The sequence below is a fragment of the Medicago sativa genome, chromosome 7 (genome assembly GCF_051527215.1).
Source record: "Medicago sativa cultivar Bolivia chromosome 7, Bolivia_mono, whole genome shotgun sequence".
Taxonomy (NCBI): Eukaryota; Viridiplantae; Streptophyta; class Magnoliopsida; order Fabales; family Fabaceae; genus Medicago; species Medicago sativa.
In genome coordinates this window covers 90,543,456-90,570,513 of record NC_140755.1, presented here as the reverse complement: position 1 = coordinate 90,570,513, position 27,058 = coordinate 90,543,456, and the positions used below count along the sequence as shown (strand labels likewise).

The 27,058-nt window shown below is 33.1% G+C and overlaps 3 protein-coding genes across 4 annotated transcripts; 2 read left to right on the top strand and 1 right to left on the bottom strand.

Annotated features, from left to right (window-relative positions):
• Positions 1-134: 134 nt before the first annotated feature.
• LOC146910105 (sulfate transporter 3.1-like) lies at positions 135-7,360 on the top strand. The gene is made up of 12 exons (XM_085726135.1): positions 135-805; positions 1,553-1,760; positions 2,875-3,046; positions 3,422-3,487; positions 4,384-4,497; positions 5,284-5,400; positions 5,484-5,610; positions 5,728-6,014; positions 6,118-6,308; positions 6,389-6,474; positions 6,684-6,760; positions 6,881-7,360. The coding sequence occupies exons 1-12, from the start codon at positions 466-468 to the stop codon at positions 7,064-7,066; spliced, it is 1,971 nt and encodes a 656-aa protein (XP_085582261.1). The 5' UTR covers positions 135-465; the 3' UTR covers positions 7,067-7,360.
• A 677-nt stretch (positions 7,361-8,037) lies between these two features.
• LOC146910104 (nuclease) lies at positions 8,038-10,006 on the top strand. Its single transcript, XM_085726136.1, has 2 exons — positions 8,038-8,273; positions 8,720-10,006. Exons 1-2 carry the CDS (start codon positions 8,135-8,137, stop codon positions 9,796-9,798), a joined length of 1,218 nt encoding a protein of 405 aa, XP_085582262.1. The 5' UTR covers positions 8,038-8,134; the 3' UTR covers positions 9,799-10,006.
• A 304-nt stretch (positions 10,007-10,310) lies between these two features.
• On the bottom strand, positions 10,311-17,852 carry LOC146910103 (protein NETWORKED 1D-like). 2 transcript variants are annotated; one of them, XM_085726133.1, is made up of 5 exons: positions 17,595-17,852; positions 17,255-17,330; positions 16,903-17,108; positions 12,129-16,108; positions 10,311-11,825 (listed from the first exon to the last, which is right to left on the bottom strand). In XM_085726133.1, the coding sequence occupies exons 3-5, from the start codon at positions 17,003-17,005 to the stop codon at positions 10,641-10,643; spliced, it is 5,268 nt and encodes a 1,755-aa protein (XP_085582259.1). In that variant the 5' UTR covers positions 17,006-17,108; positions 17,255-17,330; positions 17,595-17,852; the 3' UTR covers positions 10,311-10,640. The 2 variants fall into 2 exon arrangements, with proteins under 2 accessions (XP_085582259.1, XP_085582260.1); XM_085726134.1 differs by having other exon boundaries at positions 17,615-17,852.
• Between the last annotated feature and the right edge of the window lie 9,206 nt (positions 17,853-27,058).

The following is a 27,058-nucleotide window of genomic DNA, read 5'->3' as shown; positions in this document are numbered from 1 at the left end:
GTTAGTTTAATATTCTTTTATAAAGGAATAACTAATCAATTAACTACCATAACACAAAATACCAATTCGCCGACCATACACATGACAAAGCCAAAATTTCCTATATAAAGCATGCTATAATTCACAACTCTCTCACTCATCAATTTAAGTTGCCTCCTCTTCCTTCATCCTTATCCTAATCTCTTCTCACTTCCCAATTCTTCTCAATTAACCAATATATCACTCACCCCTTCTAGTTAATCAAATCAAACATTTATACAACCGCCATTATTTTGGTAACATGTATAATATATAGTCTTAGCAACTGGTAGCTATAACCAACTATAAAGCCTAGTTCACAAAAAAAAAAAAACCAACTAAGCCTTTCCATTGAAGTTTATATAATTTTTTGACTCAACCATTTAACTTTATATATTTATAGTACCCTGCATAATTAAACACAATCATATATTGTTGTATTAAGAGATGGGTAATGGTGATTATGCTTACCCTTCAAGCATGAACGTTGAGAGTGTGCACCGTGTGGCTATACCACCACATCAACCATTTTTTGAGTCTCTAAAGTATTCTGTGAAAGAGACTTTATTCCCAGATGACCCATTGAGAAAATTCAAGAACCAACCAGCTTCAAGGAGGTTTGTGCTTGCTCTTCAACACTTTTTGCCCATTTTGGAGTGGGCCCCACAATACACCCTTCAGTTCTTGAAATCAGACCTTATTGCTGGGATCACCATTGCTAGTTTGGCTATTCCTCAAGGCATTAGTTATGCAAAGCTTGCTAATCTCCCTCCAATTCTTGGACTTTGTAAGTATAATTTAACTCTAATACTTCATCAACTAGCTAGTAATTGCTATGTATGAGTTTGGATTCTCTGCCACTTATAGCTTGGTCCAACATCTCTCAATGGTTGAAAGTTGAGAATGTGTTGAACCCACTATTTTGCAAAGGATCTTAGTCGGCTCTTTCATTTGGCGCAAAAAATATTTTCATAAGATGTCATATATCTTCCTCGAAAAGAGAAAATATCATTTTTTTTATTGTGTTAACACTTCGATTTTTAGAAAAATGACTAGTAATATAGAATTCGGTGGGAAGTTAAGTAAGTAAAGCTTAACAAAAATTGTTTTAAATCACTTTCATGTTATTATGAAAGTACCTTGTGCTATAAGTAATAGCAAAAGGTTGTAAGTACATTTGATATGTCGGGGCGCGGGTTTAAACTCGCAATTGTTCAGATGATTAAAACTTAGTGTGTGCGCAAATTTTATGGCTAAAATTCCAAAACTTAACAAATGACTACATTCTATTTTAGTCATTGAATGCGATGTGAATTGAAAAAAGATAATATTACAACCTCATGCTCTGCATAATTAAATTAGGCCCGTGTATATAGGTGTGTGTTTTCTGAGGGACCTTATTATATAATAAAATGTGAGGATGTGCATCTTAGATTTGTTGAATTTACTTAAAGGACTATTTTATTTTATTGTTCTCTTCTGAATTTTGACATAGTTATGATTTTTTTTCTCTTTTATTTTATTTAATGGGCAGATTCAAGCTTTATACCACCGTTGGTCTATGCAATGATGGGTAGCTCAAGAGATTTGGCGGTGGGAACTGTGGCGGTTGGATCACTTCTGATGGCATCCATGTTGGGTCGTGAAGTTAATCCAATTGAGAACCCAAAGCTTTTTCTACACCTTGCTTTTACAGCTACATTCTTTGCTGGAGCTCTACAGTTATCACTTGGCTTGTTTAGGTACTAACTATTTCATTATGTTTCAAGCTCTAAATAATGCTACAATTATAAAATATGAATTGTTTCCACTTGCATATGTGAAATTTAGGAATCCTATATTTCTAGTAGTATCTTTTTTCTTTAAAAATTACAAAAAGAATAATAATATATACTATAATCATACTTTGGCGGTTTTGTACATCATTTTTAATATATTTTAATATTAATTTTTTTTTCATGAATCCTATATTTCTAGTAGTATCTTTTTTCTTTAAAAATTACAAAAAGAATAATAATATATACTATGAATTTTAATACATTTTTTATATTAAAATATTAATATATTTTATTTCATCTTTATATGATTATATTCTTATCATTTTATTTAATTATTGTTAATCCATTCCCATACTTGCCAACACATATGGTATATAATTCTAACCTTTATCCCCATAATATCCAAAGTATCTATTAAATTGTTTATATTTTTGAAAACATTTAAATATCAATAATTAGATCTTAAAATTATAATATAAATAATAAAAACAGGATATATTTATTTTAATATAAAAAAATCTTTGCAACACTTCTTTCATTCTTTTAAAAAAAAGAAATACTTCATTCATATTATTGCTAAAATTTTATCATCAAACAAAAAGAAGAATTTCAAGCATAATAATAGTTTATGAGCTAATTAATAAACAGATTTTAAATATATTATATTAATTTACAATAAACGAATGATGTTTCAGCAGTTGGCTGTGAAGTGTGCTGGAGTTTTTCGTCCTTTTCAATTTATTAATTGGTCTTGTCAAAACCATTTTGTATTTTGCAATTATGAGATTCATCCTCCACCTTCTTAATGCATATGCTAGATTATTATATAATTAATTAAATTCTGGAATAAACTTGTTAAGTGCGATTAGCCTATTTCTGTTTTAAATTAAATTGTGTGAGTGTGACTATCCAAAAATAATAAAAATGGTGTGAGTGTGAATAATTGACCTTCATCCTTCATAGCATGTGTGTGAGTATACAAATATTCCTTCACATAACATTATTAATACTTATGCATTATTAATGTTTTCAATGTTTAATTAACCCTGTGGCATAACACAACACCTGACTCTTGCAGGTTAGGGTTTATTGTGGATTTTCTGTCACATGCAGCCATTGTAGGGTTCATGGGAGGAGCAGCCACAGTAGTTTGCCTGCAACAATTAAAATCGATTTTAGGACTTGAACATTTTACACATCAAGCTGATCTTGTGTCAGTTATGCGTTCTGTTTTCACTCAAACTCGTGAGGTACAACTTGTTGAAACTATGGTCTGAAACTATATATATACAATACAGCTAGCTATGTACTTGTCTTATTACTCCGTGATACTCTAGTGTGCATTTTTCATCCACTACAATACAACAATACATCACATTATTGTCCACCTGACATGTTACACACCATCATGCATCACCAACATATGTATAGACTATAGTACAGCTCTAAAATTATTCAATTTATTCTTAAAAATAAATTATAACAATTTTTGTAATAGTAACAACATTTGTTTTAATGGACTTCATTAAATTAATATGAAGCATAATTTTACCTCTCGTGAACAATGTGGTTGGTTGAACGCAGCATAATTTTGTTTTCTTACCTAATTCAATTCACTTATGCAGTGGAGGTGGGAAAGTGCAGTGTTGGGATGTTGCTTTATATTCTTCCTCCTCGTCACAAGATACTTCGTAAGTACTTACCTAACCACCTTAATTAATAATTATTTTACTCTCTCACACACATATGGCTCATTTCACGTTCCATATATTTAGTGTTACAATACTTAATTCCTTAAAGTTATAATGCTAACTAAACAAAGAAAAAGAAATACCTACCAAATGTTGTATTCAAACAAGATTCATGACATAAGTGAGGAGATATGATCCTATAATCCTGTTTCTTGGGGTATAATGGAATTTAAAACTAATTATCTTATTCTTTTGATTAACTATATTGTCAATCCTAATTAACCTAACTATACTTTCTTTACAAAGTTAGCGAATTTTCAAGGTAATTGACATGCATTAGATTCTTCTTTTGGTGATGTTCCCACCTAAGCCATGACAAATTGGTATACCACACATAGTTATAGTAGAGAAAATAGTATTTTTATATCATAGGTATTAGATAATATACTCTTTTAGCTGAATTAGCTAAACTCGTGGACATTAATTTGATACCCACTTTAGAACAAGTATTCCATGAATCTGATGAAAATGGACATAACTTCTTTAAGGATGCTTTTATCATATAATGTTATTTTTACCTTGTATTAATCGGAATATCTTAAATAAATAATCCTTAAGTTTTCACAAAATTGGAGATGAATGAATTGACAATCACACGTGATTAATGACAAATTTCAAAGTGAGACAATTCTTAGCACATTTGTGGGGCCTTCATAGCGTAAGTACTAGAGTGAAAATGTGTTGATATTCTTAAACTCTGTGGCAATTGTGGACCTATACTAAAATTAACATTGTATGCTTGGAAGATGCTCTTAGACTAGAGTAGCTGTGTGTGTGTGTGTGTATATATAAGTGAAAATTAATAATTAAGTGATTATTTGTGATTGTGATGACAGAGCAAACGACAACCAAGGTTCTTTTGGGTGTCAGCAATGGCGCCTCTGACGTCAGTTATATTGGGAAGTATATTGGTTTATCTAACTCACGCTGAGAAGCATGGCGTTCAAGTGGTGAGTTTTACCATTTTCATAATTATTTTCTTTCACAAATGGTAACACACTTGTGACTCCAACACACAGCCAAACATGAAAGTTTTGTCACCCATCACAGTCTTATTCAGTTTAAGAAATTAGTCTTTGCAGCTGCGCTGTGTGCAGAGGTTATTCGGTTCACAAAAAAGACGACACTAGTGTTATGAATAGAACATACACCATGCATCACAATCACATGTATTTAGGGGCCTTTTGGATAGTTGTTGTCATTGGGGCAACTCAAAATCATGCCCTACCGTGTACCCATTAGTACATTTTTTGTTGGCCCCCATTCACTTATTGTGGATGTGTTTTGTTATTGTCGTTTGATTGTGTATTGTTATATCAATCAATAAAGACTTTTATAAGGATTCCATTTCTATACACCACATTCAATGTAACTTTTGTTGCACATGTATTTCATCGCATTCACTTATTGGTGAGATTTTTTTTTCCCAATAAAAAAAGTAATTGAATGCACGTATAAAAAAGTTCTACATGTATAACAATTAGTTTCATTTTATTATGATAATAATAGTATTTTAAGTTTAATAGACATACATTGTTAATGTAAATCAGTTTTACATAGACATCTGATGAAAGACACGTTCATCCATGTCATTTCAACAATTTCAAAATACTCTTAACAAAATTGTTTCAAATGATTTTATTATCAACCAAAATTGAATAAATACATTAATGTTTTAATAAAAAAAATTATGTTAAGTGATACTAATATTATATTTTGAAATTTTGTTGTTTCAGATTGGGGAATTGAAGAAGGGACTAAATCCACCTTCAGCAACAGATTTGGTGTTTGTGTCACCTTATATAGGCACAGCCATCAAAACTGGATTCATTACTGGTATAATAGCTCTTGCGGTGAGTCCACTCAATTGTATTATTTTTTTCTCTCAATTAATCATGCCAACAAGGTATTGATAACTGAATTTATGATTATATAGGAAGGAATAGCAGTGGGAAGAAGCTTTGCAATGTTCAAGAATTACCATATTGATGGCAATAAAGAAATGATAGCTATTGGTACCATGAATATTTTTGGTTCATTAACCTCTTGCTACCTCACAACGGGTAAAAAAAAATTCATTAATATCAATTAGCATCAAATATTCAAATATATAAATAAAATTACCAAATTTCTGCATCAATTGCTAAAAATAGTGACATAAAAATTGAATGTTATTTCAGGACCGTTTTCGCGTTCGGCTGTGAACTATAATGCTGGTTGCAAGACTGCAGCATCAAACATTGTAATGGCAATAGCAGTGATGTTGACATTATTATTCCTAACACCTTTGTTCCATTACACTCCTCTAGTGGTACTAGCAGCCATAATTGTATCTGCAATGCTTGGACTCATAGATTATGAAGCAGCAATCCATTTGTGGAAAATTGACAAATTTGATTTTTTAGTATGCTTCAGTGCATATTTTGGAGTTGTTTTTGGCAGTGTTGAAATTGGCTTAATAATAGCAGTATGTATCACTGTGCTCAAATTTTTACTCTAAGCCATTTTGTATTTTGATATAAAATGATGTTTATTCATATGATTAATATATTCTTTTTGTGAATATGCAGGTTGCAATATCTGTGCTTAGAGTACTTTTATTTATTGCAAGGCCTAGAACATTTGTTTTAGGAAACATTCCAAATTCTGGTGCTTACAGAAATGTAGAACATTATCAAAATGCACATCATGTTCCTGGAATACTAATTCTTGAAATTGATGCACCAATATTTTTTGCTAATGCAAGCTATTTAAGAGAGAGGTGAGTTACTTAGTTGTATGCAAAAAATATATACCTCCCTTCAATAAAATTGGAAATTTACTAGAAAATTTTGTTCACAGGATCACAAGGTGGATTGATGAAGAGGAAGAGAGAATTGAAGGTGCAGGGAAAACCAGCTTGCAGTATGTTATAATGGATATGACTGGTAAGTTATTAATAAAAAAGTAATTAAGCGATTAATGCATTCACGCAGTCGGAATATCAGTGGTCGTTTGATCAAGATTGTACAACTCATATTCAAGCTTGATATTTTGATTGAACAATTACCAATATCTCGAATGCGTGAAATATCTTACTTTAGGAGATCCAAATTCAAAGATTTTTAGTCTAACTTGACAGTTAATTTTATTGCAGCTGTAGCAAACATTGATACAAGTGGAATAAGCATGCTTGAAGAGTTCAAGAAGACGGTCGACAGAAAAGGGCTACAAGTAATTAGTCACCGCATCTCATTTTTACACAACAAATTTAAATATCAAATTATTTGTCACTTTAGAATATCAGAAGCGTATTAATTGATTTTTTGTACTCTTTTTTCTTCCTGTGTTTAGCTCGTTATGGTCAACCCTGGAAGCGAAGTGACGAAGAAGTTGAACAAATCAAAGTTCCTTGATGAAATAGGACATAAATGGGTTTATGTGACAGTTGAAGAAGCTGTTGGAGTATGCAGCTTCATGCTTGGTACACACAAGGCTAACCCCATGAAAGATGAATCAGAAGGTTTGAACAGTGTGTGAGAAGAAACAGCAGCATTGTTCATTACCAAGTGTTCATCTTGGCTACTAATTGCTACCACTATAGTTTGTGGCATGATAGTTTCTGAATCATGCTACATAAGATAGAGAGGCACAAATTTGTGCAGGGCTATTTTTAATTAATAAATTTATCTAATTTGCAGCTTAAGTTGGAACTTGGAAGAATGTTTCCAACATAGGTTATTAATATTTATGTATCTAATTGATTATCTATTTTCAAATAGAAAATAGTGGTTGTTATGAAATGAAATTGAAGTGTTTTTATGAAATAGAAAATAGTGGTTGTTATGAAATGAAAATAGTGGTTGTTATGAAAAACTTATATCCAAAACAAACGATATTTCAAAAGGCATTGTGGCATTCTTGAGATAGAATATAACAATATTCTTTCTCATACTAACAACCACTTTTGTCACTCTAGCTAATTTTCTTTGATCAAAAAGAAACAACATATGGAAAAGTAGAGCAAAAATATGTTTATTGATTCACTCAATTTGAACCTCCAAGTATTAAAAATGTAAGGCCTAATATTTAAAGCAGCTCAACAAATAACCCACTTTGAAAAATATGGGTCTTGCTAACTAGCGCCTTTAGGACAATGGTTAAGGAATCTATAAATAGAAATTTTGTTTTAGAAATATAAAATGATACTTTTGATCAAGTAATAATTACACATTTTTTCATAAAAATTTACTTGTTTTAGATGCTTAACCAATGCCCTTAGGGCACTGGTTAACATTCTCCGAAAAATATATACCAAACTTTCCCACATTGAAAAAGTAGGATAGTTAAGTTAAAATTTCCCACAAATACACATTATTTACTTTAATTATTGGATAAATAATACTTCATTTAGGACATTCTAATAAATAAATAAATAAAAAATCATTTGTCAAAAAAAAAAAAACAAATCATAAACATGGAAGACAACAAAAACGACCAAAGACAGAGACAAGTACTCTTGAGAGTGAAACATTCAATTCAGCTTGACTTCACTGTTCACTGGTCTCGTCTCAGCTGAAGCTGGTCTGGGAACAACCGAGTCAATCAATGGCACCCATCCAGAAGAAACCAAAGAAGAAGACCAAAAAGAAACACAAACAAGTGAGCCTTGTTGTTCCTGTTGAACCCAAAACCAATGAAGTTGATTGGTGGGAATCTTTCTGGCACAAAAATTCTACTGCCCCAGGTTTGGTTTCTTCTCTTTTCTCTTCATTCTTCCATTTCCCTTCAAATTTTCAATCTTTGTTTTCAGCCATGTTGTTGTTCTAGAATGAAACCCTTTGTATTATATTATCATCTCACTTTATTATGTCATTCCATTCAATATATGGATTTTCTTACCACACCTCATTATTAAAGGGCATTGATATTATCATTATTCTAATTAATTAAGAGTAAAGACCCATGATTTTCTCACGGCCCAATTTAGACTTCGACAAAAAATAATACTCAAACTTGTTTCTGACATTTTCATTAGGAGTTAGAGACTAATTTTGCATCCATATATAAATGCCAGAGATTAAATTGGACCACGAGAAAATTGTGAGGGACTGAATTGAATCTTTACTCATTAATTAATTTTTGGAGACGGTGTTATTGATATGGATATGATTGTTGCAAAAATGTACACAGGATACTCAGTACCTAATGATGAGTCACAAGGGTTTAAGTACTTCTTTAGGGTGTCAGAGACTACATTTGAATACATATGTTCTCTTGTGAGGGAGGATCTCATATCAAGACCTCCATCAGGACTTATCAACATTGAAGGAAGGCTTCTTAGTGTTGAGAAGCAAGTTGCTATTGCTCTTAGAAGGTTGGCATCTGGCGAATCTCAAGTCTCGGTTGGAGCTTCTTTTGGTGTTGGCCAGTCGACGGTTTCACAGGTGACTTGGAGGTTTGTTGAGGCGCTTGAGGAACGCGCTAAACGTCATCTGAATTGGCCTGATTCCGATAGAATGCAGGAAATTAAGTCTGGTTTTGAAGCGTTGTATGGTTTGCCTAATTGCTGTGGAGCTATTGATGCAACACATGTCGTGATGACACTTCCGGCTGTTCAAACCTCAGATGATTGGTGTGATCAAGAAAAGAATTACAGCATGTTGTTACAAGGAATTGTTGATCATGAAATGAGATTCATTGATATTGTGACAGGTTTGCCTGGGGGAATGACATTTTCACGATTATTGAAGTGTTCGACATTTTTCAAGCTCTCACAAAACGGGGAGCGTTTGAATGGAAATGTTAGAAATTTAGGTGGAGATGTGATAAGAGAATATGTAGTTGGTGGGTACAGTTATCCTCTTCTTCCATGGCTTATGACGCCTTATGAAACTAGTGTTGGATCAGATTCAATGTCCACTTTTAATCACAAACACGAAGCTGCAAGACTACTTGCAGTGAGGGCACTTTCACTGTTGAAGGGGAGTTGGAAAATCCTTAGTAAGGTTATGTGGAGACCTGATAAAAAGAAATTGCCAAGCATTATCTTGACATGTTGTTTGCTTCATAATATAATTATTGATTGTGGAGACACCTTAAATCCAGAGGTTGCATTGTCTGATCATCATGATTCAGGATACCGAGAACAGTATTGCAAGCAAGTTGATCCTTCAGGAAGGACCGTGCGAGAAAATTTGGCCAAGCATATACAACATGGAATGCAATTAGATGCTCATGGTACTTCTGCTACCTCTGTCCATCTTATTTAGAATTTGACTTTTGGCCTCAGGATTTTGTTGTTCAACTTAGTTTTATTTATTTATTGAGAGCTGTGATTAAGTAAAGCTTCTCTTATCCCATTGTTTTTGGTGAATGTTAATTATTAGTATTATTGAAAGAAATGTTGTTATGCATGCAGCTCTCAGTGAGCAATAACATTCCAGCTCAATGAATCCTAATGTCTTCATTATTATTGCACTTTATGTTGCACAAATGACTTTTATGAGACGAGTGAAACAAATAGAATTCGACTTTTTGCCTCGGCATTCTATTGTTCAACTTGGGCAGAGTTTCTATTTTTGGTTGAAAGCTGTGATTCAGTAAAGCTTCTCTTATCCCATTGTTTTTGGTGAAGGTTAATTATTATTATTATTGGAAGAAATGTTGCTGTGCATATAGATCTCAACGAGCAACAACATTCTAGCAAAATAAATCCTAATATCTTCAGTTTTATTGCAATTTTTTGCTGAACAAATGACTTCTAATAGACGAGCAAAACAAATAAAAAATGAAGATATTGCATAGCACCATGATGGTGAATATTGTACTAGTCAGACAATAACTGCACATCTAACCAAGAAGGAAATAAGATAGAGGGGATTTTCAGAAAATGAAATGGCAAAAGTTCCATCCTAGCCTCTTCTAGTGAGTGAACGGTACGCTACATGTACAACGGGATCTAACTGTTAAATTAACCCCAGATCCTCTCCATAGTAAAAAATGCAGGGTTTTGAAACATGTCTAGACTATAAAGGAAAATTTACAAAGAAAAAAGCTAATGTATCATTTGTCCCATGTATTTTAAATTATGCTAAAGTTCTTGCTGACTCAATCAATCTCCCTTAGTGGGTGGCTGCACGCATGCACAAAAGGATGCTTTCTTCTTCTTCAACTTGTGGTAGCTTTTCCTTGTCCCCCCATAGAGATAATCTCGCAAAAGGACTCTTGGATTTTGATCATCGATCGTTGCTTTTCCTTTGCCTTTTCCTTCTTTGTCATCATTCAATTTTAGAAGTAAAAATTGCAGCCTTTGCACCTCCAATTGCAGCCGTCCTATTTTTTCAGATCCTCTCCGAGCCTGTTCTGAAACTCTCCTTCTGCTAACACTTCCACTCTCATCTGGCACTGTTGTAGACTTCCCAGCAAAAGATGATGTACCCTCTTCTACGTTCTTCATCAATTTGCGATTGGCATCAAACAATTTTGTGATGGCCTCCTGAGCAGATTCAAGCTGCCCTTTCGCAGCATCATACTCCATACCTTTTCCCATTGTGCTCTTCTCAATAATTTCCATCTTGTTTATCAAATCATGTACTGTGATTTCGAGGTTCATCAACTTTTGAGCATCTGAATCAAGTCTTTCTAAAACCTTTCTCTTATTATTGCCTTCAAGAAGCAGCGGTTGCTCCTGTAGTCTTGAGATCTCTAATTTGTCTACACTCAATTCCTTTTCGATCAAGGACTCTACCGAAGGAGATCTATTTTTGGATTCCTTGCTTGGTCTTCTTTGGTAGTATCCAGTAGGTGCAGTGTCCTTCTGTCCCTTGCCAACTGTCACGCCAATAGTGCCATCCTTATCAGCAGTTTCCCACAATTCGAGCATCTGATCATCGGACTCATGAGCTCCTCTCCTACTTGTCCCATCCATATGATCAAGCATGATGTCTTTTTGTAGAACTTCAATTTCTGCTACAGGAATATCTTGCAATGATTTTCCTGTCTTTTGTCCGTAAACAGCTCCAAATTGATGCTCCTTTACTTCATCCATTTGAGTAGAATGCTTGCTTGCTAGAATATTTCCTTGGCGCCATCCGGTTCCAGATTTTAATACTTGAATCTCTCTCATTTCATCCTTAGGCTTGAAACTTTCATTCATCTGTTTAACAGCCATTTCAATTACATTAACCCTCTTCTGCATGTCGTGGAAATCTGGCAGTGCATCTGTTTCTGTAGCATTTTGATCTACACTTTTTCGTGGATCACCTTCAGCGTATTTGATATTTGCCAACCTTTTAATCTGGAAACAAAGATTGACACAGACTATGTTATATATTTATATAGAAAATGAAAGTGAAGTTGGATCCCAGTTAAAGAAGACGGAATCAAATTTCACTTTATCACAAATGACCGGCCCCGTTAGCACACGAGTATCCAGTGATCTTACTTTCTACAAATTTCAAGCATTGAAAGTTAATTTCTTATATGATATCATTAGATGGATTTTCATACTCAAAGATGGTACCCAAAAAAAAAACACAACTAGTTTATTTGATCCAAAAAACACTAAGAAAACACTCCAGAGATAATATGTTAATAGTACCTTTGATTCTTTGTAGTCATGATGAGGCTTTGCATGTACAAGGGTCTGCATCTCCAAGGATGTTATACAATCATTCAAACCACTGACAGCTGGGACATAAGCAGCCAACTGACCCTGTAATCTCCTGTTTTCACCTTCCAACTTGTTAACTCTTTCTTTCAGCTTTTCACTTTCCATAGCTTCGGAGCTGCTTCTGTATTCAAGGTTCTCACATGCATCAGCTAGCTCACGGACTTTCCCTTCAAAGAATGTCTCATTGACAGTAGAAATCAGCATTCCGGTATAGTGTGTGGCAGCCTGAGATTCCCATTGTTCAATCGCATCTGCTCTCTTGAGTAATGCATAACTTAGCTTTTTTTCTCTCAGTTTAGTTTCTCCAAGTTCTTGATGCAGGTGCCCCATTTCTGCCTCCAACTTCTTATTCACTTCACAAAGGAATCCAAGTTCGTCGTTTTGACAATCCTTGTCCGAGGACAATTTTAAAATTTGACTATCTTGGTCTTCAAGTATCACTGTCGCCTCATCATACTTACTCTTCAGATCTTCCACCGATTTTTGCAAAGCTTTTTTCTCATCCTGTAAAGCACTATACATCTCTGCTGCTCCCAAAATCTCATTTTCCTTTTGAGACAACAACTCTTCTCCATTCCTAATCTGACAATTTAACTTATCATTGACAGATTCTACTAATTTTAGTTCAGTGTTAGACACTACAAATGACTCCTTAAGATATGAATTTTCCCTTTGCACATCTTCTAATTTTCCCATCACTATTTTCAATCTCTCCTCAAGATCGGTATTTACTGAAACAAGTTTATCCAGTTCTTTGCTTAGCTCTTTAAGTGCCGTCAATTTTTCAGTTGTCATTACTTCCATTTGCTCTTCAACCTTGTCTATTGTCAACTTCAATTCTTGATTCTTCTCTATCATCACACGGACCTCTTCTTGCAGTGACAAGTATTGCTTAGACTTGGTCCTCAATGCCCCATCAAGAGCTTCTCTTTCTGTGAAAAGATTTTCAACCTTTAATTTCAACTGGCCAAGGAATGAAACAAGAACTGAATTCTCAATGGCTGCTTGCTGGTTTTCATGAAAAACTGTGACAAAAGAATTCTGTGTCTCTTGAAGTTTGTCATGTATATGGTTCAGAAGTTCCTCTTCTTCAACGTTATCTTCAGACAAATGGTTGCTGTTAATGTCAAGTGATTTTAACACCTGAAGCAGCCCAGTCCTTAGTACGTTAATTTTCTCAGACAACAAATTTGTATCAACTTGTTTTTGAACATTGTCAGCCTCCAATTTAGATATCAATCTGTCAGACATTTTGGACACCTCGAAGAGTCTCTTACTCTCAACTAGAAGGGAAAAGTTTCTTTGCTCCAAATCCCGAATACATTTCTGCAAGATGAAAGTTTCCATTTGAGCATGTACAGCTCTGTCCAGTTCCTCTTCATATTCCTTTTTCTGGTAATTTGCATCTTCTTGTAGAATTTGAATTTGAAACTCCTTCTCAACCAAGTGACCTTCATTCAATTGCACAGTTCTAGAACGCTCTTCCCTCTCAGCATATAATGAAACCAGTAGATCTTCCACTTTTTGAAGTGCAGACTCCCTTTCTGCTTTTAGTTCCAAATGTTGCAGTTCCAAGTCACTATGTTGTTTCTCAAGATTTTTCAGTGTTAGACGAGTCATGTTCAATTGCAAATCTAAGGTTTCTTTCTCAGAAGTGAGACTAGACTTCTCATGGTCAAGAGACAAGCAAGTCTCTTCTAAAATCTTTGACTTTACCCGTAATCCTTCAAGCTCAGCATTCACATCAAATAGTGAATTTTCTAAAAGGTGGTTTTTTTCTGAGAGCTTCTCCAGCTTTTCGGATGTGGTTTGCAACTGAAAAAACAAGGCTGCCTTCTCAGCAGCAAGAGTGGATTTCTCCTCAAGCAAGGATTCACAAGTTTCTTCCAATACCTTTACTCTTCCTCTGACACTCTCTAGCTCAGCATTCAAAACTGAAAGGGAACTCTCCAAATTCGCATTTTTCTCCAGAAGGTTCTCCATGATCTCCAGTTTTTTGTTGAGAGCTGCGTTCTCTCCTTTGCCAGCCTCACATGTTTCCTTCAGCTTTGAGTTTTCATCTTGCAATGTCTTCACGGATAAGGAAAAGCATTGTAGGTCTAAGCCGGTTGATCTGATCTCCTCCACCGTGGATACATGTCTTTTGTTCACATCATTAAGCTCTTCTTTCAGACAGTAAATTTCCTGCTGAAGAGCATTTCTTTCATCAACTCGCAGTCCAACTTCCATTTCAAGTAACTTTACTGTCTCCCTCAGGCTGAATATCTCATCCTGCAAATTATTCATAGACAAAGATGAAGACAGTTTGATATCATTCAGAATCTTGTTTTCCTCCTTGGCCTTGTGAACTTCATCCTCTAAAGACTGCTTATGTGATTCCATTGTCTCCAGAATTTCAGCTTTATTATGAAGCTCAGCAGCAAGAGATCTAAGTTCATCTTGAGATTGAGAATGCAAATTCTGAAGAGTTTGGAAAGCAGTTTCAGCCTCAATGAACCGCAACCTCTCCTCTTGTATGGAAGTCCAAAGTCTACCCAATTCCTTCTGCTTCTCACAAAGTTCTTCACTTTGAGACCCTATCTTATGTGCCAAAGACTGCAGTTCAGATTGTAGAGTCTGATTTAATGTTTCCAAGAGAAGACACTTTTCTTCAGAAATATGTATTTTTTCAGCACCGTCGTTTAACTTGCAATTTAGCTCACGCACCTCCTCTTGGGCACAAGAGAGTTTATGCTCCAAACTAGAAATTATCTCCAAGCATTGCTGATAATGAAGAGCTTCATCTTCCTTCTCTTTGGTAAGTTTACCAATTTCTAACTTCATGTCATCAATTTCATTTTTTGCTATACCAGCTTGCTCATTAGTTCTCCTCGCGTTCTCCTCGGCTTGCACTAATTTCTCCTCCAGTTTTGACAATGTCTCCAAGGACTGGTTATACTGAAAAAGGGCAGCTTCCTTTTGACCATCTAATCTTTCAAGGTCCGCCTTTAAGGATTCAGCTTCAGTTTCAGCTCTGGTAGCACGTTCATTTAGTTCTCCTAAATCCTTTTGAGCAGAAGAAATATTTTTCTCAAGATTACATATTTTCTCTAAGCACTGCTGGTACTGAAGAAGATTACTCTCTCTTTCAGCCTGCAATTCAGAAAGGGATTCCTTCAAGGTTTGAACTTCAGCTTCAGCTTTGCTGGCTCGGTCATCAAGTCCTTGAGAATTCTCTCTTGCACGAGACATTTCTGATTCCAGATTAGATAATCTTCCCAGACTCTTCTGATACTGAATCAAGCCATCTTCCTTTTCACTTTCCAATTTAGCAAGGGCCATCTTTAACTCCAAAATTTCTGTCTCGGTTTTGGTCATCCGCTCGGAATCAGATAAGACATGATTCTCAGTATCATGACTTCCATTGTTTAGTCCATTAGTCTCCTCTGTGTCAAAAAAATTGAGCCCCCTTCTAGCACGCCCTTCTGCAAACTTTACATGACTTATTGATTCTCCTGTCATGAAAAGATCATTGAGCTGTTTCAAACCCTTTCTGCTTATTGCAGTATCTGTTTCATGAGTAGAAGGATCCTTTTGCAATTCATCTGAGTCAGAAAATGCATGTGAATGGCGGGTAGCATCTGGCGTATGCGGCTCATTCTCCATGGAAGGATTGTTGGCATGTAAATCATCTGCTGGTACTGGTGGGACTTGATTAGGAAATGCTTCAGCCATGGTACGATGGGCCTGGCGAATCACTCCAGTTGCATGATCATATCTCTCAGCCAATGCTCGGTATGCCCGGTAAAACTCTTCAACCAATTTCATAAGCTCTGGACGCTTCTTGTAATACATTTCTGCCCTTCTGGCAAAGGAATCTGCGTCTAATTCGATAAGCTTGATCATTTGCTTCACCTTGACATCCATATCTGTTCATGACCAGACATCATTATGATAAATTAATGTGTTCAAGGGCAACAAGTGGATGTAAACATACAATTTTCAGTTTACAACAGAATGACGATTGCCACATCTCTTCTGATCTAAGTGATTATGGAAATAGATGCTACAAGTGAAAGGAAAGAAGTAACACACAGAGTAGATATGCTTTGTTATCATGTACAGACTACGTACAGGACAAAACTGATAGTTTACATTACTTGTAGAAAAAGAAAATAATTTAAAGGAGAAAACATACAGCAACAAAGAAGATTCAAAAATATGTATAAAAATAGTTTTGTTAAATGCTTCCTTATATCCCCTGATAAGGTACCAAATTGAGTGCATCATGAACTGTAATTAAATTTGGAAGTGAAACTGGAAATTGGTTTAGTGCATCTTTGGTATCACGATAGATTTGTCGAAATCACGGTGAGCCACCCTAATTTTGAAAAGCTACAAGTTCACCGAAATCATGGTGTGTGGTTTCGGCAAATCATCCATGATACTAAACATGCACTTCAACCGAATGTATCATTTTGCAAAACTTTTGTAAGCCCTCATTCCAATATCAGTAATTATGTAAGATAGCAAGGGAATAGAAAATGATCAATTAGGTTTTGTTTCAGGTTTAACAGAAAGCACTTCTCCTATACATCAGAAAATGAGTGCAATTCAATCTCCAGTCAAATCATTTATGTGTCAAGGTGATGGATAATAACCAAGTTGACATCATAAATAACATAATTTTACCAACTAAGATCAGAAAGAGATTAAGCATTACCTGTCAGATTTTCCTGGAGCCATTTTGAATTCTTGGGGCTTATGTGACTGTCCCACCACCATGAATACTTTTTGTTAGATTCACTATGGGACAGAGCTGCCATCACCACCAGATCAGGCTAGAACACAAACACTGTCTCTTCTGATGTTAATTCAGTGAAGTAAAACCAGAACCATTTTATACAATCACACAATCAATTTCCCTTGCTGCTTGCATAAAGTCATTTGACATAAACAAAAACAAATGGAATGCAAAATAGTTTAGTTTCAGTTAAATCACAACCATGTCCTTTTTTTCCTCATCAAGTCAAAAGTAAATGACAAAAACAACACCAAAAAAATAAAATAAATACCTGATCAATTACACTCTCAGTCAAGTCTCAAATTCCAAGAATCAAGGAACAAAAATCTGACACACTGGGATCAGTACTGCTCAAACACAAAATTCCAAACAAAGTTATCAGAATTTTTCCAATAAACAAAAACATAAATTTTCACTTGTCAGAAAAGAAGGCAAAATTAAAATAAAATAATAAAAAATTTGTTCTCATTATTTTTTATGAAGATCATGAAATGGACAAACATAAAATGTTTTCATAAAATGTTTTCATATTATGTTTTTTGAAAATTGAGATCATACATATTATTAACAACAACAAAAAAAGCACATAATTCAGGTAAAAGATTACTTACAGAAAAATAAAAACAAGAACCTGATCAAGTCATTCTGTTCCAAATGACATCATCATCCATAAACAAGTTCACCCCATGTTTGGTTTTAGATCTCTTCTATGTAATGTAACGTGAACAATTACAATGTTGTTTATTTGTGTGTTTCTTACTACTTTCCTCTTTCTCTCACTTTTGTGATGCTTTGCTTTTTAGGCACTATAGGTTGGTGGTACTGTCCCTAGGCATCTCAGAACTTAGTAAAGTGAAAAAACAAAACATATACAAAAACAAAGTTGGCAAGTGTAAAAGGAAACAAGACAGACCAAAAAGGAATGATGAAAGATAAAAGGAAAGTAAAATAAAATATTATATTATTTTATTAGTAAATGATTTAGACTAAGATACTCACATTCTTTGCCTTGCCATGATTTGAACGTGGAGGATATTTCGTAACATGTTATGCAACTGTTATGGAAATAAATATCAAATTAGGATAGCGTTTGGATTCTCAATTTATTGTATTTATTTTTGGGTTTCTTACACTTTATGTCAAAGAAAATAATAATAAATAATTATGATAGAAAAAGATAAGACTAAGCTAGTGTTTTAATATATTAAATAAAATAATATAAAATAACATTTTAATAAATTCAGTCAAAATAAATTAATATATTAGTTACATTTTAATATATCCAGTCAAAATAAATCAATATATTAGAAATGAAAATTATTCATAGTACCTACTTTTAAAAATAGTTAAAATAATGTTTGTAAAAAAAAATAGTTAAAATATTTGGTGTGTATAGTCAATATTAACTGCATATTTGGTAGTTGAAAATAATAATAAGCTTTGATGATTAGAAAAAGTGATAAACACCATTTGAAAATTCTAACCCACAAAGAAAACATTTCAGATTTAAATCCGAATAACTATGAAAAATATTCAATCTAACAAGTTCAATATTGTCGATTGAATTATGTCTTACAAACAAAGTAAAATAATTAAAAAAATTGTTCGTAAAAAGTCGTAATCCAATAGTTGTGTGTCTCATTAGAGGACAACAAGAGTTTGTCATCGTAAACTTAACTCAGGTGGTAAGGATAATTCATAATATACATGTAAGATTCGAGGTTCGAACCTAGAACATAAAAACAAAAAAACAACAAAAGTTGCAATAATTATCATATATAGTCACATTTATAAACAAATATTTCTTTTTAAAATTCATCAAATAACTCATGTATTTGAACTATAATATAATTCAGGTATATATTTTATTTAGTGAATTATTGATAAAAGATATACCTGAGATAGTATCAAATGAATATATCTTTTATTTGAACTATATTTTATTTAGTGAATTATTGATAAAAGATAAAAGATATAGTTCAAATAAAAGATACTCCCTCCGTCCCGGAATATCTGACCTATTTTCTAAAAAAAAGTGTCCCAAAATAACTGAGTCATTTCAATTTTCAATACAACTTTCATCATTCCCAATACGATATAACTCTAATTAATACTACTTTCATCATTCCCAATACAATATATTCCACTTTCCCCTTTATTTATACATTTTTCTTAATCTGTGTGAAAAATCAAACTGGCTCAAATAAAACGGGACGGAGGGAGTATATATTAACAATAACTCATTTTGGTTTTGTTAAAATTATTGATACGTTGTGATTTTGCACAAAAAATAAAAGATATGTCGTGATTTTCGGTGGCATTTCACATGGGACATGTGAATCCTTTCCCACCATGGGAAAGGTGATATTTACCATTTGATCAAAAGAAGACCACAAAATTATCATGTTCCCTCAGCACTATATTTTTTTCTTCCTTCCCAACCACCATCTCTCATTCACGTTTTTACCATAAACCTCCTCACACCATCATTCCACTACCACCAACTTCACTCCTATCACACTAACATAACCCAGAAAATCAATTGAAGATAGATAAAAAAAATCAAGATAACACATAATATAAATCCAAATAAATACTAAAGATTCAAAAAATTAATCAATTGTGATTTATTAATATGTTTATTCATTGAAATCTTGGCATGATATTGACAGAAAATTTCATGCCATTAACTAACAACCCCATATTAATTTAGTTTTAAGAAATTTGCACAACCGATATTCGATCAACTTTTTTTTTTTTTTTAGGAAAAAGCATTTCAGCTTGAGATCTAGAACAACACCCGTATAATAGATTCGGATCTTTGAGTTAAAAGTAGTTGTTATAAGCTTTATGACTTGGATATTTGAGTTTGATGATGATTAATGTTTACCTGTATTTTTTTGTTTTCAATTAGAAGTTATTGGTAAGTGACTAAGTGTTATTGTGATATGAGGTTGGTGGTGGTGGTGGTGGTGGTGGATGAGTTGCTGCAAGTGGTGGGTGAGAGAGAAGAGAGAGGATGGTTGGGGAAGATGGTGTGAAAAAAACGTTTAAAATGCATTAACAGTGGTAGGTGGGTGAGCATAAGAGTGAGGTTGGTGGTGGTGGTGGTGGATATGAGTTGCTGCAAGTGGTGGGTGAGAAGAGAGAGAATGGTTGAGAAAGATGGTGGGAAAAAAATATGATGCTGATAGAGCACAATAATATTATGGTCTCCTTTTGATCAAACCACTAAAACCAAACTGACCCATGGTGGGAAGGGATTGTACCTTCCCATGTGATCCTTCACCGTGATTTTCGGGTTGATTATTCCATTCCATGTAATGATAACCCTTGTTGCTGAATAATGGTGCTTGTGCGGTGCTTTTTTCATTAACACTGAAAAGTGAAAAGCAACACTACTATTTTAATTTGTGTGCCAAAGTAACGGTTGTAATTTTGTACATAAAAGTTTAATTTTTTTTTTGTGGTGGCTGAGGTTCGAACCCCATTTTTTTTGGTGGTGGTTGGGGTTCGAACCCCAAATCTTACATATTTGATCCATTGTGTCTATCAACTGAGTTAAGCTCACGAAGACACATAAAAGTTTAATTAGTACAGTCAATTATTTTACACATGTTTTCTTATATCAATCGATCAATGAATATTTTTATATTTATTAATTGATCATATTATAACAACTCATCCTTGTCAAAAAAAAAAAAACTCATCATTATATATATGTGTTAAATAAAATAATATTACAATGACAAAGTATATTAACTAAATTCAATACATAAGGGATATAAAAACAATATTCCATAATGAATTTTACCAAAATGAAATATTATTATTTAACAAAACCAAAATGAAACATTGTTAATTTCCTAAAAAACTGAGATAGTTTTAAAAGTACAATTTATCATCCCTTTCTAAGGGATATAAAAACAATATTCCATAATGAATTTTATCAATACATAAGGGATATAAAAACAATATTCCATAATGAATTTTACCAAAATGAAATATTATTATTTAACAAAACCAAAATGAAACATTGTTAATTTCCTAAAAAACTGAGATAGTTTTAAAAGTACAATTTATCATCCCTTTCTACAAAATAATCAAAACAAAAACAATGTATCTTCCTGGTGCGCGTGTGTATATTGTTGGTGAAATACGATGTATGGTTACGTTCTATATTTGTATTTATGAATAGTGTATACGGTGTCTGTATTGTGTCAAAATTTTTTGTTAAGTTTTCGTTTCTCTTTCACTAATGCTTATCTGTTAGAGTTGATCAGGGGATCGTCCATTTGATTTGATTTATTACGTTGTATTTCTTTTTGAGTTATACTACATCCGTCCCTAAATATAAGAACTTTTTGAGAATTTTTTTTTTGTCTCTTTTTACAAGAATCATTTAGTATATTAATTAATTCTTTACCAACATACCCTTATTTTTTTTTCGTCAATCATCATTAAATACTATGTTGAAAACGTACACTCATCCTCGCTCTTAAAAGATAGAATTGTAAAAGCAATAGTGGTTACAAACAAATTTATTATAATTTTCAATTTTTTTAATTCCCGTTATTTTTCTAAAAGGGATCTATAATTGAGGACGGAGGTAGTATTTGGATAAGGTCTAATGGGTAAAGATCCTCTCCATTTATAATTATTTTCATTTGTTGCAATTTAGAGAGAGATAGACACAAAAAAATAAGTGGTTGGTCCTATCACTAAGTGGATCCCACCATCATTATTTTTTATGTCTATCTCTCTTCAAATTACAACAAATGGAAAAAATTATAAATGGAGAGGATCTTGACCCAGGTCTAATGACTCCTAATGATGTGTACACCCTCCGGTCACTAATATAAGCAAAAATCCACTTTTTAGGTTCATTCAATATATGATGTATGTAGCCTATAATAAAGACTACATACATCATTAATTGAATGAACCTAGAAATTGAATTTTTGTTTATATTAGTGACCGGAGGGTGTATCTTCTTATTTCAATCAATAAATTTTAAAGAGTGTTTTAGAAATGCATTAATTGGATCTTGACAAAAAAAAATGGATTAATTGGATGGTTTAATAGACTTGTGAAAGCGTCCATGTTAAGTGGCGGGGAAGAAAAGGACGGTAGCCCAATCTTGAATGATGAAGTCATTTCATTTCATCACGCGTCCTCAAGAGTCACGCCACCCCAAACAAATTCCTTTCCTCCTTCTATGAGAACCAGTCCACACTTGTTATTAGTGCTAAAAATAAATAAATATGTGAAGCCACACGTGCTGTGTTACTTTATATTCCATTCTATCATTATTATAAAACATAATTCATTTATATTCATGGAATAACTCATGTAAATGATTTATATTATTCATCAACTATATTTAACAAACTTAAAAATTGAATTGTTTCTTACAATGAGGACACGAGGGAGTGGATAAAACTTAATTGTGATGAAACTTACAAGGATTCAAAGAGATTTGTGTATTGTGGTGGTTTTTTTTTTTTTTTTTGAGACTCAAGCGGTAGTCGGTTAAAGGGTTACACTCAAAGAATTGGAGATTGTGATGCCCTTCATGCTGAAATGTGGAGCATGTACGCGGGAATGCAAATGGGCAAGGTTTTACTCACCTCATAGTTGAGAGTGACTCCAAGCTTCTAATTGATATGATAGCAAAGAGTTGTAAGTTTAACGGACACACCCCTATCTTGATCCACCATATTCAAGATCTCGCTATCTTACATGGTAATATTGGTTTTAAGCACGCATGACGCGAAGGAAACATATATGTTGATTGGTTGGTTGATTGCTTTTAAAAAGATTTAACTATTTTTAAATGGAAGATAAAAACGTAAAGAATAAAAGTCAGCCCAAACATCAATTTATTATATTGATTTAGATAATTATAATAATTAAAATATTTAGAAATTTGTTATAAAATATTATTTAGTTATATGTGAAATTATTGGAGTTTGATTTATTTAAAAAATAGTAAGTACTTGACAGAGCAAAACACAAACACTTATGGCATGTTTGGTGGTCAAGATTATCATTCTACTATTTGATGAGACAATATGATAAATTAAGTTATTCCTAAAGTTTATTATGTCATGTATGTTTATTTAAAATTAATATATTGAATAAGAAATGAGTTAGAAACCAGCGTGAGAGGATAAGAAAATCAGCTACTAATTTACTAGTGAAAACATTTAACTGGTGTACAGATTGTGGAGGGATTAGATGGAATAAAGCATCAAACATATTTATTCATGTTATTTCAATTAAGAAATAATATTTTTTAAATCATAAATTTCGTTAAATGCTATGATCACTATTTTGAATAACTCACTTAGACTTTTTATTTTTATTTTAAAAAACTTCTCGTGCATCACTGACAAACATTTATCTTGTTTATAGTTTGTACGGTAAATGTTACAAACATAACCTTAACCCAAATATATTACAAGCCATAAACAAGATAAATGTTTGTCAACGATGCATAAAATGAGAAGTTTTTTAATATATTTGGGTTAGAGATAGTAGGAATGCAACAAAGAATATCAATGACCGAATTGTGATATAGAAGAGCTCAGTGCTCATCATCGATTTAAATTTGGAAATGCTTGACTTGTTGATTCTGATTTTGGTCACGAAAAATGGTTATCTTATGGTGATCAACAAATTGTGAATAAATTGAATAAATGTGCTTCAACAAGTTGCCTCTTCTAAATGAAAGATTAATAGAATCACTTCTTCGGTGGACTCTTCAAATAATCTCATGACTGCTAATGTTGATTTGAGAAATCTAGCTCGTAATTAATTATTTTGTTGAGCTGTTTTAGAAAAAGAATAGCATTACTGAGCCAATCTTCAACATCATTGAGCCGTCCATAACTATGGAGGATGATAATGTTCTCCCAACGCCTTTCACTTTGGACGAATTTAGAGAAGCTATTTTTTCTATGAAACTAGATAGATGTCCGGGTCATGATGGTTTTAATTCGGTGTTCTTTCAACACGTTTGGCCTGATATGTGGTAATGAGATTTTCCATCAGTGTTGTATGTGGCTTTTGACGGGTATTTTACCTTCTTAATTTGAATATGACCAAGACTGCTCTTATTCCAAAAGAGATGCTCAAGTTAAGATGAAGGATTGACAACATATATCTCTCGGTAATGTGGTTTACACGATTTTGGGAAAGTAGATTTTTATATATGCATCTTAGACAACCAGATATCATTTGTGCCTAGTTGATCTATCCTAGATAATGTAAGGGTGGCTATCGAAATTGTGCATCATATGAAGTCCAAAGTTAGAAGTAAAGTGGGAGATGTGGCTCTAAAGCTTCATATTTGTAAAGCATATAATAAAATTGATTGGAGTTATCTTTTTAGCATTATGACCAAGGTGAGTTTTTCTCCACCTTTGGTTAACTAGATTATGCTCTGTGTTGAAACAATTAATTATTTTGTTATTGTCAATGAGAATGTGGCAGGACCTATAACTCTAGGTAGCAGTTATAGGTTTACGACAACGAGACCCCCTTTCTTCTTACTTGTTCATTATATGTGTTGAAGGTCTTTCAACTTTAATCAGACATGCTGAAGCCAAGGGTGTTATTCATGGTGTGAAGATAAGTAGGAATGCACATCATCTTCTCTATGCAGATGATTCTTTCTTGTTATTCAGAGTTAGTCCTAATGAAGCTTTCAAAATGAAGAACATTTTATCCACTTATGAAGCAGCTTCTGGTCAAGCTATAAATCTCTAGAAATCTGAAATTTTCTATGACGGAAATGTCTCTGAAGGTGATCATAATAATATTTCAAGCATTTTTGGTGTTCAAATTGTTCTTAGCACGAGTAAGCACTTTGGCTTACCATCTATGATAGGAAGACGCAAGAAGTCCATTTTCAAATTCATTAAAAACCAAATTTTGAAGAAGATCAACTCATGGATTAGTAAACGTCTTTCAAAAGTAGGGATTGAAGTATTCATTAAATATGCACTTCAATCTATTTTGATTTACTTTGAGTCTTTTTACTCTCCCTTCATCCATATGTGATGAAATTGAAAAAAATTATGAAGACCTTGGTGGTGCTACCCTTCTATCCTAAATAAAGGCATACATTGAATTTCTTGGGATAAACTTTATGAACACAAAAATGATGAAGGTATGAGCTTTAAAAATCTCTATACATGGAAAACAAGGTTTGAGAAGATCATGACAAATCTCAATATTCTCATTTCTAGGCTTTTTAAAGCTGTATATTTTTCTCAATGTGATCTTATGGAGTCCAATCTGAGACATAATCCAAGTTTTGTTTAGATAAGTATTTGCAATTCAAAATTTATTCTTGGAGCAAGTAGTAGATGGAGGATTGGTAGTAGATGTGACATCCTATGTTGGAATTAGAATTGATTATCAGATAACTCCTCTCTTACCAACTTCAAGATGAATGGATCCTGAAATTTAATTTGGAAGCTTAAAGTGTCTCCGAAACGTGAGAACTTTATGTAGCAAATATGTACGTGGTGTTTTCCAACTCGAATGAGACTTCACAATAAAGATGTGATCTGTTATCCCTCCAATTTTGTGTTATGTAACAATAATGTTGAGGATAGTTTACATGTATTTTTCAAGTATTGTAGAAGTTGTAATATTTGGAGGATGTGTACTTTTTCTCATGGTGTGAGGGATGTAATGAACAGAGAGCAAGCCATTTCAGGTATTGTTTTCCAAATTATGCAACAATTAACAATTGAAGATTCAAATTTATTTGTTTGTGTCCTATGGAGTATTTGGAAGCAACATAATATTAAAATCCAAAATCATGTAATTGATACTCAAAGTTTGGTCTTTAGTCGTGCACAAACAATGCTACAAGATTTGAAATCAGTTCATTAGGTTGCACATAGTCCAAACATGATTAAGCCCCAACATACATATTATCAGTTGGAAGATACCGATGGCAGATCGCGTAAAATGTAATATTGATGTTTCTTTTTCTTCTCTTGATAATAGGCTATATAAATGCATATGTATTACCAATGAGATTGGTGCTTTGAGTTAGCTAAGACATAATGGTTTCTGCATGTTGGTAAGCATTTGGTCTACGTTCGAAACTTAATTGGGTTCAGAAGAGATATTTGGGGTAGATTCATTTTGAGCTGGATTTCTCTTGAGATAAATTTGGGGCTAATTGGGTTCACAAGATAAATCTGGGATGAATATGATTATTTCGTCAAGAAGTGATGTTCATGAGTTTGGTGACATTATTGCTGATTGTAAATCTATTATTTTTCTCCTATATTGTTATGTAAACTCTAGGGTAGAGTTTGGATTGAGACAAACAAATGAGGTTGATTATAATCTAGCCAAGGAGATCCAATTGTATTGAACATATTTTGTGTAATGAAATGCTATATGCATATTTTCTTAAATAAAATGATATATAGGGCTTGTTTGTTAAGGAAAATGTTATTTCTCTAGAAAAATAGCATCAAGAATTTTTCAAGACACAGTTGGTAAGTTTTAATTGCATAATTTATTTGTTCACTTCCTATTTTTCAGCCACACACCTCCTTGAATTGTGGCAAATAGTGCATTGTGATTGGCTGATCTTTATTCTTGAAGAATTCTTGATGTTATTTTTCTAGAGATATAACATTGCTCTTGTTATAAATTAAAAAAAAGTGAATTTTTCTTTATATTTTTAAAATTGATTTTTATGAGAACTTAATCTACACTATATATAAAGAAAATATGAGATTTCTGGCTGACTTTTCATTATCCCAATTATATCTTTGAACAACTTTTTCTATAATAATGATTGTTGTTGGTGAAATTAAAAAGATAAGAATTTATGAGTATATTTTTTGTTATATTGTTGGTGTTACTGAAATAGATAAACAATGTTAGTTTGGTTTGTTATAATTTGAAAGTAACAAACATTTATATTTATATTCATAATCAAAATTTTATAAAAAACACCGTTCATAATTTTCATTTTCGAACGTTAGTGCAATAAAAAGAGCGGAAAGACTTACATGTGAGTGTTGTCTTTTCGCTA

Excerpts from the sequence above, each read along its gene's own strand:
- LOC146910105 (XM_085726135.1), top strand. The coding sequence starts at position 466 with ATGGGTAATGGTGATTATGCTTACCCTTCAAGCATGAACGTTGAGAGT. Across the intron at positions 806-1,552 it reads CCCTCCAATTCTTGGACTTT|ATTCAAGCTTTATACCACCG; the intron begins GTAAGTATAATT and ends TTTAATGGGCAG. Across the intron at positions 6,309-6,388 it reads GCAAGCTATTTAAGAGAGAG|GATCACAAGGTGGATTGATG; the intron begins GTGAGTTACTTA and ends TTTTGTTCACAG.
- LOC146910104 (XM_085726136.1), top strand. The coding sequence starts at position 8,135 with ATGGCACCCATCCAGAAGAAACCAAAGAAGAAGACCAAAAAGAAACAC. Across the intron at positions 8,274-8,719 it reads CAAAAATTCTACTGCCCCAG|GATACTCAGTACCTAATGAT; the intron begins GTTTGGTTTCTT and ends AAATGTACACAG.
- LOC146910103 (XM_085726133.1), bottom strand. The coding sequence starts at position 17,005 with ATGGCAGCTCTGTCCCATAGTGAATCTAACAAAAAGTATTCATGGTGG. Across the intron at positions 16,109-16,902 it reads GCTCCAGGAAAATCTGACAG|ATATGGATGTCAAGGTGAAG; the intron begins GTAATGCTTAAT and ends GGTCATGAACAG. Across the intron at positions 11,826-12,128 it reads ATGACTACAAAGAATCAAAG|ATTAAAAGGTTGGCAAATAT; the intron begins GTACTATTAACA and ends CTTTGTTTCCAG.